Source organism: Electrophorus electricus, chromosome 16 (genome assembly GCF_013358815.1).
Source record: "Electrophorus electricus isolate fEleEle1 chromosome 16, fEleEle1.pri, whole genome shotgun sequence".
Lineage (NCBI taxonomy): Eukaryota > Metazoa > Chordata > Actinopteri > Gymnotiformes > Gymnotidae > Electrophorus > Electrophorus electricus.
In genome coordinates this window covers 15419519-15431951 of record NC_049550.1, presented here as the reverse complement: position 1 = coordinate 15431951, position 12433 = coordinate 15419519, and the positions used below count along the sequence as shown (strand labels likewise).

Genomic DNA, 12433 nt, shown 5'->3' with positions numbered 1-12433 from the left:
GCAAGACTCATTAACACATTCAGTTTCATTCTGTTGTGGAACAGAAAAAAAACACTGAAAACAGTGACTAAGGAAAAAAAGTAAAAGAAGACATATGTTTCTTTTGACAGTTTGGCAGCTTCATCTCACTGTCTCACTGTGTGTTGTTGATGACGTCTGTGGTTTGGATGCTTGTTTTTGTCCTTACATTACAAGGGTAAGACTGTCAGTAAAATCACACACATTTGCTTGGACATCTAGACTGCAGGCACATTTTTATAGATTTCTTATACCCTAAGTCTGTATGATCTTAATGACACATTAATTTATTACATTCTATTATGTAATGTGGTTTTCACATTTCTATACTTCATGTGTTTGTGTGAGCATTACTCTCTAGCCTTGACCCAAGAGACACAGTTTAGCTCTTCAGGTTGGTAATCCTGAGGTAACTTTCTTACACCCCATGTGTGGTCTAGACCTGTGTACTGTAAAGCTGATTTTAGACAATATATTTTGTTAAATTCACTGTATAAAATAAAAAAAAAATGAATGAAAACAGAATATCTGAATCTTTTTCATTGACCTGTTTTCTTTTATCCAGTATGTACCCACCCCCTTTTAGAGCCTTTGGTGATGTCTTGGTGTCATCCAGGAAGAAGACAGGTGAGTGATGAGGGGATTAGCCAATAACAGATTCATTTCATAAAAAATATCATGATATATGAAGAATGTTATTATGTCTTCATTTAGTTTATAAATAATTGGCTTTGAGAAATACTGATCCCCAAATGAAGTTTCTAACCCTAGTGTTTTAAAAAGTTCTCTGTTATCTGTCCACAGTTTGTTTGACTATAAGGGGGATCAATTTGGAAACCAGAACTCAGTGAGCCAGAATCAGACTCCAGAAGCTGACACTGAGCTAGATGATGAGAACATTCATACTGGTACCACAGGCTATGAGAAACAACTCTACAACTTCAGTCAACAGTGAACACATGAGAGTGGCGAGACAATGACACCCAAATCGAAGTTCAGTATAATCCCAGGTCATAAGCCTAAAAAAACTTACATAGACATACATGCACAAAAAAAAAAGAAAACAGATTACTTTCATAAAAGGTCAGGGCATCTTACATTTATTCATGCAAATCTAAAAATCTTCAAATAACCATGTTTAATTACATCGGTATGAGGTAAGGAAATACATTTTAAAATTTCTACAACCGAAACAGCAATATGGCAAATCCTCAAAATGAGATATTTGTGTTATTAAAATTAGATATTTGTGTTATTCCAAAGTCCTGACTGAAAAATGTGGAATTTTACATTTTGACCCAGATCCAGGCAATAAAATATGGTTGTCATACCTTCAGCCATTTCACCCAACAATCTCTCTCTCTCTCTCTCACACACACAGGCACACAGACACATACATACGTTTCCTGTAGACATACGTTTCCTGTAGACTATTACTATGGCGATGGTCTCTGTATTGTTTTCTCAGTGTCTGCAAGAAGAATGAGAGTACAAATGAAAGTGTGCTGCAGCAGAATTTGAACACACATACAAACCACATACTGATGCATACATAAACACATACAAATCACACAATGATGCATACATAGACACACATACAAACATGGACACGCATACACACACTGGCAGTCATGCATTTAAATAGATCAATAATCCTCCTCACTAATACACTACATTCTAGCACATTTTTTCCTAAGTAACTTCATACTAATATAGCAACTGCCAGTCATTCTGTTTGTCAGTTCTAATGGTATAACTATATAGTTATAGTTATGGTTTATAAATATATAGTTATAATAATGGAGAAACTAATGGATTCTTACTCATGTGTACTGTCACTGCCAGTGATTGTACCTGTCATGCATAATTTATCAGCCACCATCTAAGTCGCCTCTTAACAGCTCATGACTCATCACAGGACAGCTGCAGCACTGGGTATGGCCACTGGGGGGAGCCTATTCTGAACACATCGGGATGCTCATATGGTAGTGGCTTGATCATATGCAAATATTCTATATTGTCCTGTATGAATGTGACCAGTGTGTAAGTATATATAGATATGTATATGTGTATGAATGTGTGCATGTATGTCCAGTGACGGTTGTTGCTCTGTCTTGGTCTTAACCTACCCTACATAACGTGCAGTCGCACAGGTGGCTGCAGATTCTGATGAGAATATGCTGTGTGCACATTGGCTGCTGCTTCTCATCTGTTTGCGAGTCATTGCAAAAGCTGATATCTGTCTGTAAAGTATCCTTGAGTTGGAGATAGGTGCTAGGTAAATAATAATAATAATAATAATAATAATAAAAAATTAACAGCATCATTAGCATATTTGACTTATCTGTTCATTACCTTTTATTATGACAGACACAGTAGATTAATTCTCAGCTCCATGAGGATTCTGAGCTACACACTAGTAGAATCCATTCTGTAGAACTTTGTAAGTCTGTCCAGATCCTACAGATAAAGTTCCTCCTTCTATAAACCAGGTGTGTAGTTCTACACAGGTGGGTTGGCATCACTGCTGCAGGTCAGAGTCACTGAACTGTCCTCCACTATTTCATCAGTTACTTACACAAAACATTTAGTGTTACTGAATGAGACCCATGTCTATGGTCATTACTGGATTGGCATGTGTATTCTCCACTGTCTTCAGCATAATACAGTCTGGCATAGCCAGTGACTCCTAGGAATAGGCTAGGTGACAACCAAGAATACGTTGGTGACTACTGGAAAGACAGTTGACGGCACGGAAAGATGGCACACGGGACAAGAAGGGTTAGCAACCCAGCCTGTATCTTTAGTGAGAAAGGACCCCACCAAGTTACAGAAAGCCCTGAAGAGAGATACCCCCAGGAGATCCTGAGATGGGGGGGAATGAGATCTCTAATCAAACTGATAAATGGTTAACAACTCATGCAAACGGACTGGCCACGAGTGTAACATGCATTTGCGGAAAGCTGCGCAAGAACCAACATGGCCTCAGAATTCATCAGGCCAGAATGAAATGTTTGGTGCAGGAGACCAAGGTGCAACGCACAAGTCCTGAACCTGGTGAGACACAGGAAGAGCCCGGCCAGGAGTCACCCCACAGAGCCAAGTCCCTCCATGCTCCTGTGTCTCCTATTCCAAGCAGAGTAGTTCCACAGCAGCGGATAAAGTGGCCCCCAGCCAGTAACCAGAGTGTGTGGCTGCAGTTTAACAAGGACGTGTCCAACATCATTCAAGCTATGGCCAAAGGAGATGCAGACACTCGACTTCAAATAATGACTACCATACAACAAGCCCACCACCTATAGCATGAATCGCAGGGCCAGAAAACTACATCAACTGTGCCAGGAGCTTCGAACCCTCAAGAAACAGTACAAGAAATCTAATAAGAAGAAGCAGGCATTAGAAGAACTGCAAAATTTTCTGAGGAAGAAACTGATGACCATATGCAGAGCAGACTGGTATAGGAGGTGGGGAAGAGAGAGAGCCAGGAAGCAAGCCACCTTCATTGCCAATCCCTTTGAGAAGGTAAAAAATCTGCTTGGAGGCAAACACAGTGGCTACCTAGAGTATTCAAGAGAGGAAGTAAATTGTTTCCTCCTGAGCACCCTGAGAGATCTGTTGAGGGAGCAAGAGCTTGAGCCCAACAAAGCTCTCATCAGCCCTGCCCCCCAACAACAGAGTTCGAACTGAGGGAGCCGATTCTGAAGGAGGTGGAGGAAGTGATTAAGAGAGGTCACTCAGCATCCACTCTAGGCCCCAGCAGTGTACCCTACCTGGTCTATAAGTGTTGTCCTGAACTTCTCCGGCACTTATGGAGGATCTTGAAGATGATATGGCGAAGGGGGAGAGTCACTGACCAGTGGAGGTGTGCTGAGAGTTGGATCCCAAAAGAGGAGAACTCGAGAAACATCAACCCGTTTCATTCAATTTCATTATTTAGTGTGGAAGGGACGGCGTTTTTTAGTCTCATGAAGACTGACCAAGTTTCTCCTCAAGAACAACTTTATTGACACCTCAGTACACAAAGGTGGGATTCCTGGATGTTTGGAGCACACAGGGGTAGTTAAACAGCTCATCAGAGAGGCTCAAGAGAGCAAAGGTGACCTAGTTGTGTTGTGGTTGGACCTGACCAATGTTTATGGGTCCATACCACAAGCTGGTCGAGCTAGCACTTCACTGCCACCATGTTCCCAGTAAGATCAAGGATCTGATCCGAGATTACTACAATAATTTCAGGATGTGGGTCACTTCTGGGTCAGTAACATCAGACTGGCATCGTATTGGGAAAGGAATAATAATCTCTTTGCCCTTGCCATGAACATAAACTTTAGGTATAGTCCTAAAGGTAATTTGATTTAGCTTTTAATAAATAAATGACTTGCATCTGACCGTGAGAGTTTGAGCAGGAGAGGGGAGATGTTCATATCCTGTTACAGCAAACCTATAACTGCCTGCATCCAAACCTATAACTGCCTGCATCCTCACTGCTGACTGGCTGCAGGTGGAGTGGGTTTGTACTGGAGGATAAAGGATGTCCATTTTTGTACCAGATGAATGTTGGACTGTCAGACTGCAGGTGGTTGTACATATCAGAACAGTGGTGTGTCCCTCTATTACTGCTTGAGAGGTGTCTACATGGAGGTCCAAGTCAAAGAGATCATCAGATGTGTCAAAGCAGAGAAAACACCAGCAGTGCAGCTCTAGACCAGGACAGGAGCTGAAAAACCCTGATGTTGCAGTGGAATAAAACCTCTGATGGAGCTACATGAATATGTCACTATAAATCACTATGATACCATGAAGATTAAAGTGACATGATAGCTTGTGTTGTTAGCAGGATAATGTGGTGATTAAACGTACCTGTAAATTTCAGCTGTATTCCAGGAATACCCACCCATTTCTCTGTGCGTGTTTGGATTCTGTAGCAGTAATGGTGTTCATCCTCCTTCAACACATTAGTCAATCAGAGGGAGAAGTGTTACTAGACCCTTCCTGAATACTCAGGAAGATCAAGCAGAGAAACTGGTTCCACATACTTAACTGGGTCTATATACCAAAAGGCTTCTGTCACTGTAAGATGGTCTGGGTGTGTATAAGAGCCATTCTTAAACACAGTGGACCCTTTTAAAGCACATATTGTCTCTTTGCTGTATTTCATAGTCCATTTGTTTCCAGAAGCCCCTGTAAAATATGATCCATATAAGAGATCACAGGTTAACGTAACTTACTAACTTACTGCTTCTCTGTTCTTGCAGCCCTCTACTCCTAAAAGAACACTGACCTAAATGTGAGAAAAACCACGAACCACAAAGCACTCAGTGAGCACTGCAGTGGTGGAGAGGGGCATGTGGGGGGATTTGGCAACCAATGGAAATGGACTTCATTGAATGTGAACAATGCATTCAGTTATGAAAAGATGATGCATTAATGTAATCATGTTGAGGCATCATTGAGCAGTTTCTTTTTAAAAGGTGTGATTGGGTCCAGACTTACCGAGAGTGATGAACAGAGTGATGAGAGTAAGAGATAGAGGAGGAGTTCTGTGTGACATCATTAAAAAACCCTGCGCAGACACACAATAGCACACAACACAGCTGAGTTCACCACATTTCTGCTTCTGTTTAACTGACTGGTGAACATTATTGTTACTAAAATATAAAACAATCTTGTCAGTCATGGATACAAAAATAGTATTTCATTTACCTGTTATCACATGTTTTAGCTCGGTGTAATTTTATTTTAGTTGTAGAGAAATATTTTTTAAACAATGTTGTTACAAATGTTTTTCAGACATGCATGTACAAATACTAAATGAAAAAGATGCAGGTGTAAGGCCCGATTGTAAAAAAATATATACATTATTTTTAAAAGTGATTCTTTAACATTTATAAAAACTTATAAATAGCTTTGATGACATTTATTTGATATATATATATATATACATATATCTAAATAAAATTATCAATATATATTGGGTTGTATTACCATTTACTGTAAGTGTTATGCGCGAGTTCCATCTGTCATATGTGTTTAATGTTAATAAACATCCGGCCCTGCGCCCTGTGGCACTCGGGCCAGCTACATTACAGCATGTGTATGTATGCCACGCAGAGGAGGTTTTTTGGATTGTACTGTACATGGACATCACTGGACCAAATTCTTATTTTTGTCCTTATTTTTTACTTCTCTAGTAACACGTTTATCAGCTTTGGATGTTTCTACAGTTCATGTATGAACTGTCTACAAGATTCCAAGAGCAAGCCTGTCACGTAATGAATAAACCGGCAATATTACTGCAAAACTGAGTTGAGTCTGACTCGCGTCTCCTCCACATGCGTCACAGGCTTCTCGCTACCAGTTCCAAAACTTCCCGCTAATCGGGGTTGGAGTGTAACTTAAATAGGACTAACTCCAAAGCTTTACACCACACACATCAGATCATGCTTCAAAGCCTGTAAAAGCATCAAAACATGCTTAAAGGATTGTAGCCATTATGATGTTACAATTATGAACTGGATTACAAAAACAACTTTGAGGTATATTGAATGTATATTTTCAGTAAATATCAAGTTATTTCCTTTGTCTGTAAAGGTAATTTGATTTATTGTGTGTACCTCACTGGTAGCGTGTTGTACTCAGGAGAGCTGGAATAAGAATCCAAGGCTGTGTACATGTCATCAGGAAGACACAATTTTGAGGCAAGACAGACCATGTTAGTATCAGTACCTTGGACAGCAGCCTCACTCCTGCCCTAAGCTTTTCTGCATCACACATACCATTTAATACACTGCCATCTAGAGGAAGAGATTTGTAATTACAGGCACACGATCAGGATCAACAGACTCTTTCCTGATTTGTAAGATTCACATGGTTCATCTAAAAGAAACATAAAAAAATTATACAGCAAATTACAAAGTATTCTGGAAATTGGTAACAATGCAGGAATAGTGTCTTTCACGTAAATTATAATTAATGTAGCTTCTTCACTGGTATATTAGATTGAAGACAAGGTAGAAGTACATCAGTTATAAACGAAAGCAAACAATCAGCACTTACACAGGTAAAATTTTAAAGCAACATAAGGCATCTCTTAATTTTAATTAAGACAAATGGTATAAATGATATGTGCATGTGCAACAAGTACTGGAAAAAAAAATGTTTAAGAATGCCAGAATTCCCGCTGGGGTCACGATCTCCCTGCTTACCGATCTCATGTCTTTGTTTTTGTAGCTTCAGAGATGCTTCGAGTTTTATACAGACTGTGTTACTGACGATTCATGTTCAGTAATGTCCCTGTGGGGTGGAGAAGCGCTGTAAAAAGATTTGGAGAAGTAAAAGCTGAGTTCATTGTATTCACTTCTTTCTACTGTGTCCATTTCTTTTTTCATTAAATATCAAGTTTATTAGGCGAACCCTGGTGAAGCTCAGTTGGTGACAGCGGTGTTTATTCACTTTCTTTGGGACAAATGAACGAAAGTGTGCGGGTTGAGAGTAGTTTAGCTTACTCGGTATAGTTAACTTGGCTCCAATGGGAAAGGAAACCAATGCGCCATCACATGTGGAAAAGAAGAGATCAGATTGTTCTCTGTAGTCCAACTTTAGTGGCAGGTACAGCGAGTGCGACCTCATGGACTCTGCTTTATATTTCTGGAAGGCGATAAAAACGCAGTATTTTATTATTCACCAAGTTTCATTATAGTAAAAACATAATTCAGTGTGAGCGTGGTGATTAATAAATTTATGAACAAGATCAATGTGATTGTCACGGTTGGCCTGTCATACGCCAGCGAGAACTCACCTATTTTAGATAGGGGCCGTCCTACACCCCTACCTCGTTCTCATCAATTACACAAAGTGTCTTCGCTATTAAACCTACAGCTCTACGGCTACCTGCTGACGTTGGGTACTGCAAGTAAAATACGGTTTGGCGGCTCTCTGCTCCGCTCTCGACTGCAGCCGACTACTCTGGTTGGCCACCAAGTCGAGACGCATGTTACCTCTAACAAAAATGTTGAATTGCGTGGAGTCCCAAGGAGGTTCGGACCGGCTCCAATAACTGAACTCATGTTACGCTCCCAACAGGAACAAGGCAAAAGGTAGAATGCAAAATGCAGGAGGCTGTTTATTTCATGAGGAAACACGAAAGGTAAAACAAACAGAGAATAAGGGGTGCTAAGGGTAATCTAACACAGCTGAAGTACACAAAAAAAAGAAAAGGAAAAAAAAAAAAAAGCAATGACGACGACAGTAAAACAAGAATAAGGCAAACCTGACAGAAAGACGTCCCTTACCACAATTACCAACACGTAGAAGGCAAACCTGACAGAAAGACGTCCCTTACCACAATTACCAACACGTAGAAGGCAAACCTAACAGAAAGACGTCCCTTACCACAATTACCAACGCGTAGAAGACAAACCCACAGGGCTTAAATAACCAAGACAATCAGACACTAAACAGATAGAGGTGAACATGGGAACAGCGGAAAGTAAAACAAGGAGTGGAATAGGGGAACAGACGGGGGCGGAGAAAACGAAACTAAGGCATGGATCCAGGCAGCGCAGGAAGACCGGGAAACGGTGACATCAGGGACGTGAGGAGGGTGGCCATTCGTGACAAACAAACGCTGCATAACCGCTGATGTATATTGTCACAGGACGTTTGAATCGTGATTATGATTTGTTCTTCCAAGCTCCCGAAAAACGATATTTGGATATAGTTCTTCATCTATACTTTCATGCTATACTTTCTCATCAGAAAACGTTTCAGTTTTATTTTATTTAAAAGCTTATTTCTGTGAGGGTAGCGACGTCACAGAGGAAGCGGGAGGCAAGGTCGAGCTAAAGAGCTCTTTATTCTCCATGGTCACATGAAAACACTCACAAAATGGACAAAAAACAAGTATACTTAATATAAGGACCTTGGAGAAGCGATGCACGGGATGAGTCTCTAGTGCAGCGCCTTCTCCAAGAAAAATATGAAATGCAAATTAAAATCTCCAAGTGGTCCATTGTCGTCGCTGCTGTTGTATTATGGCTATTGTATTGTGTAACATTTAATTTTGCTTTTAGTGTTAATTCCGTCAAATATATTATATAAACCCAGCTAAGTGTTATTGTTTTCCTCAGTGTTCAGAAATTGTGCAAGGCGAATCCAAATCGTCAAAAGTGCTCTCATAGCACGTCTAGCCGACGTCGGCACGATGTGTACGGTTTGCTTCTGGGAAACGTAATACAGAGTTCGTTTGCTAATTGGGAAGACCTCTTATCAACGTCGTTTTTTGGATCAAGTGACATGTCCAGCCAACCTTATACCAATACTCTTCCCACACTCTGAGCACTAATACGGCTTCTCTCTGTACGAATGCGATGGTGTCGCTGGAGATCATCCCGTCTACTAAAACTCTTTCCACACTCTTCTTTTCCGAGACTTTCTGCGATTGTCTGTGAGGTGTGTTGGTGTGGACAGTAACAGCGAACGTTTGTGGCGTATTGAAGATATTTTTAGGAGCCCAAATTCTCATGTTTAATTTCTCCTGATTTCAGCAATCTGACATAGTCCTCATGATGGCACGCACACACACACAGACAGTGCAGTGATCAATAAACAGAAAGGTTTTCTCCATGAATGTGCAGCCATGGCACTTGCTGCATGTGAAGGTTGAGGCTCTCAGTGGCCTGAACTACAGGAATAACACTGTACTGTTTCATGACATGCCATGTGTGTGTGTGCGCGCATTTGTGGAAAAAGGAGAGAACAGTGCAGTAAAACAGAATGCACTAAAATTAATACACTAAAAATAACATCATTAAATACACCACAGACAGTTCCCAAGTTTAAAACCTCAAAGCTGTTTCTTCTGAGTTTATTTTTCTCTGTTAGATAAAGATAAAGAAACCAGGAACAAGAAAATAATGTGATGACAAAGAAAGACTTACAAAGGCCTAACAAGAAATTGGTGTGGAACATCACTGCTCCCTCTGTATAGAACACTCAACCAATGATGAACACCCTGTGTTAGCCACAGACTATGCTTTGAAACACCAGCCACTCTTACTCCAGCTACTATATATTTACACACACACACACACACACACACACACACACAGACATACATATATATATATATACATACATTTTATATATATATATATATATGGAGAGAGAGAGAGAGAGAGATAGATAGATAGATAGATAGATAGATAGATAGATAGATAGATAGATAGATAGATAGAGAGAGAGAGAGAGAGAGAGGCCTCTGATAGAATATTTTCACTGATTCTAGCCTTGAGCTCTTCTGAAATGAGATTGATGGTTTTATTCCAGTTGGAGCCACACCTCCCAGCATTTGTGTCTCGGCCACAAGTGCCCCAGTCACCACTGGGACAACCTTTTTGATAACACACACAGATTTGAAGTTGTTCAGATTATATGTCTTGCATATGTTTCTATACATGGTCTCTGCCACTTGGTCAGGTCTCTTAATATTTGCTTTCCCTGCAGGCATCTTGTGTTAGTGTTACTCTCAGAGACTCCTTTGTACAGTCTGCATCTTGTGTGGTGTAAGGCACCCCTGTTACAATTAACATAATGCTTAGTTCTTGTATTTTTACTACCATGATCAGTGACACAGTACTGTCTTTCAGTCCTACCTTTTCCAGACATTGGTAAGATTGTCTTGTCAGCCACTTCTGCTACCTGTCAGTGTTGAATTCCATGTAGGTAATCCTGCCATGACACCTCCACTATTTTCACGGTAACTATGTCCCCCTTCTGACTGGGACATGCCCTCATCAGCCCATCCTTGGGGTCCTGTGTTTGGATGTAGTCTTGGATATTTCGTGTCACATCCTGAAAAGTGGTGTTGAGCCTTCTGTCTGGTGTACAGTCTTTGGTTGTTAGCTCTTGGGTGATGATGAAGAAGATTTTGGTGAGTGGTTTGGTAGACTATAGAGTCTACTCCCCCTTCACTTTCAAGTTCCTTGTCTAGTTAGATTGCCCTACAGTGATATGACCACTGGTGCTAAGAGGCCTGGGTCAAGTCAACTATTCCATTACAGTGCTATAACATTTCATGGAAAATAATCTGTAATAATTCTATTACACTGAGTGTGGTTTGCCATTTACTATCAATGTGTTTCATCACCTTTAAGTTTTGAGATTTAGAATTTATATTAGAAATGAAGAGTTCTACTGGAATTCAACACATACTGCTTGTATGATCCAACATTATTTTCCAAACCCTTTGTGAACTTTTGAGCAAAATAGTGAGGCATGAGTGAAAGGTAACTAATAGGCAAAACAGGAGTTAACTGAGGGGAACATGTTACATAAAGCAAAAAGATTTCAAAAGAGAAAAAGGATTAAGTAGTCCTTGTGGCTTGCTAGATTTTTAATTAGAATAGAGAATAGTCAGTGTGAAACATTGACTGGAGCTGCCTGTGCGCACAAGCATTTTAAAGCTCATTTTTGAACGATTTGTACTTGTTCATTTTAACACTATGCGTCTGAAATTGTACACATAGCACAATGATCATTCAGGATTCAAAGTGAAGTAGACAATTGGGAGAAGACATCCATTCACATGCAGGCGCATTTGTCCATCATTTACTTCCATTTGAGCTCATCTAATACAGAAGAACATGTCAAAAAAACATAACATGCCTTTGATTTTTTTGGGTGTATAATGTGTCTATTGATGCTGGAGATTCAGTTTCACTCATACTCTACATTTCCTGATTCACCAGGGTCTTGCGTAATAAACTGAAGTTTTGAGCACATACATGAAATGACTAAATAGCTACATAATGTTTTACAGTAGGTGTCCTAGACTTCTCCTTAGTGTCCCAAAACCTCTCTAAATGCACACAAAGTTATCAATCACTATACATCAAGACTGCATGTTTCTTTTTGCTAAAACATCACAGTAAGTTACTTTAGTAAGTTCCACAACAATATGAGCTACATAGCTTCATTGTTGGCATCATTAGGGGAACATACTGTAGCTAATACTGTAAATGCTGGGGAAAATACTGTAAATGCTGTAATACTGTAAAGCAATAGTATACTTTCTCATTTATACTTACAATTTGTAGCAGGATTACGATTTTTCCAGCAGTGAATGGAAACATCCAGTGATTTGCTATGCACACATCGAAGTTAGTCCATGCTAGCAGCACCCAAACAACTCCACATAAACTTCAGCTAAAATAAGCATCTTCCTTTCGATGATGTCCAAAACTATTGGCGATCAAATTATTCTTATGGTTGTACGAGTTTCGCCAAACAGCTTCAAACCCATGCGCTATGCTATCTGCTAACAACACTAAAGCACTGACAGTACACAGTGTGCAGACCTTTAAACGTTAAACGGATGACTAAATAAGGCAAGAGAGGGGTCTTCGTTTTCGTCAAAGCG

At 40.0% G+C, this 12433-nt stretch overlaps 1 protein-coding gene and 2 long non-coding RNA genes across 4 annotated transcripts in view; all 3 read right to left on the bottom strand.

Annotated features, from left to right (window-relative positions):
- Positions 1-12433, bottom strand: part of LOC113568559 (B-cell receptor CD22-like) — a gene marked incomplete at its 5' end in the record, with an annotated part of 50496 nt that overhangs the window by 21730 nt on the left and 16333 nt on the right. The window contains one exon of the mRNA XM_035534710.1: positions 2597-2671. Within this exon, the coding sequence (XP_035390603.1) occupies positions 2597-2671 (75 nt within the window). The remainder of the gene's footprint in view (positions 1-2596; positions 2672-12433) is intronic.
- LOC118242639 lies at positions 4529-5540 on the bottom strand. The gene is made up of 3 exons (XR_004776975.1): positions 5509-5540; positions 5052-5196; positions 4529-4960 (listed from the first exon to the last, which is right to left on the bottom strand). It is a non-coding gene; the product is annotated as an uncharacterized LOC118242639 (long non-coding RNA).
- On the bottom strand, positions 6084-7837 carry LOC118242624. 2 transcript variants are annotated; one of them, XR_004776948.1, is made up of 4 exons: positions 7814-7837; positions 7521-7662; positions 7221-7326; positions 6084-6678 (listed from the first exon to the last, which is right to left on the bottom strand). It is a non-coding gene; the product is annotated as an uncharacterized LOC118242624 (long non-coding RNA). The 2 variants fall into 2 exon arrangements; XR_004776947.1 differs by lacking the exon at positions 6084-6678 and adding an exon at positions 6870-6891.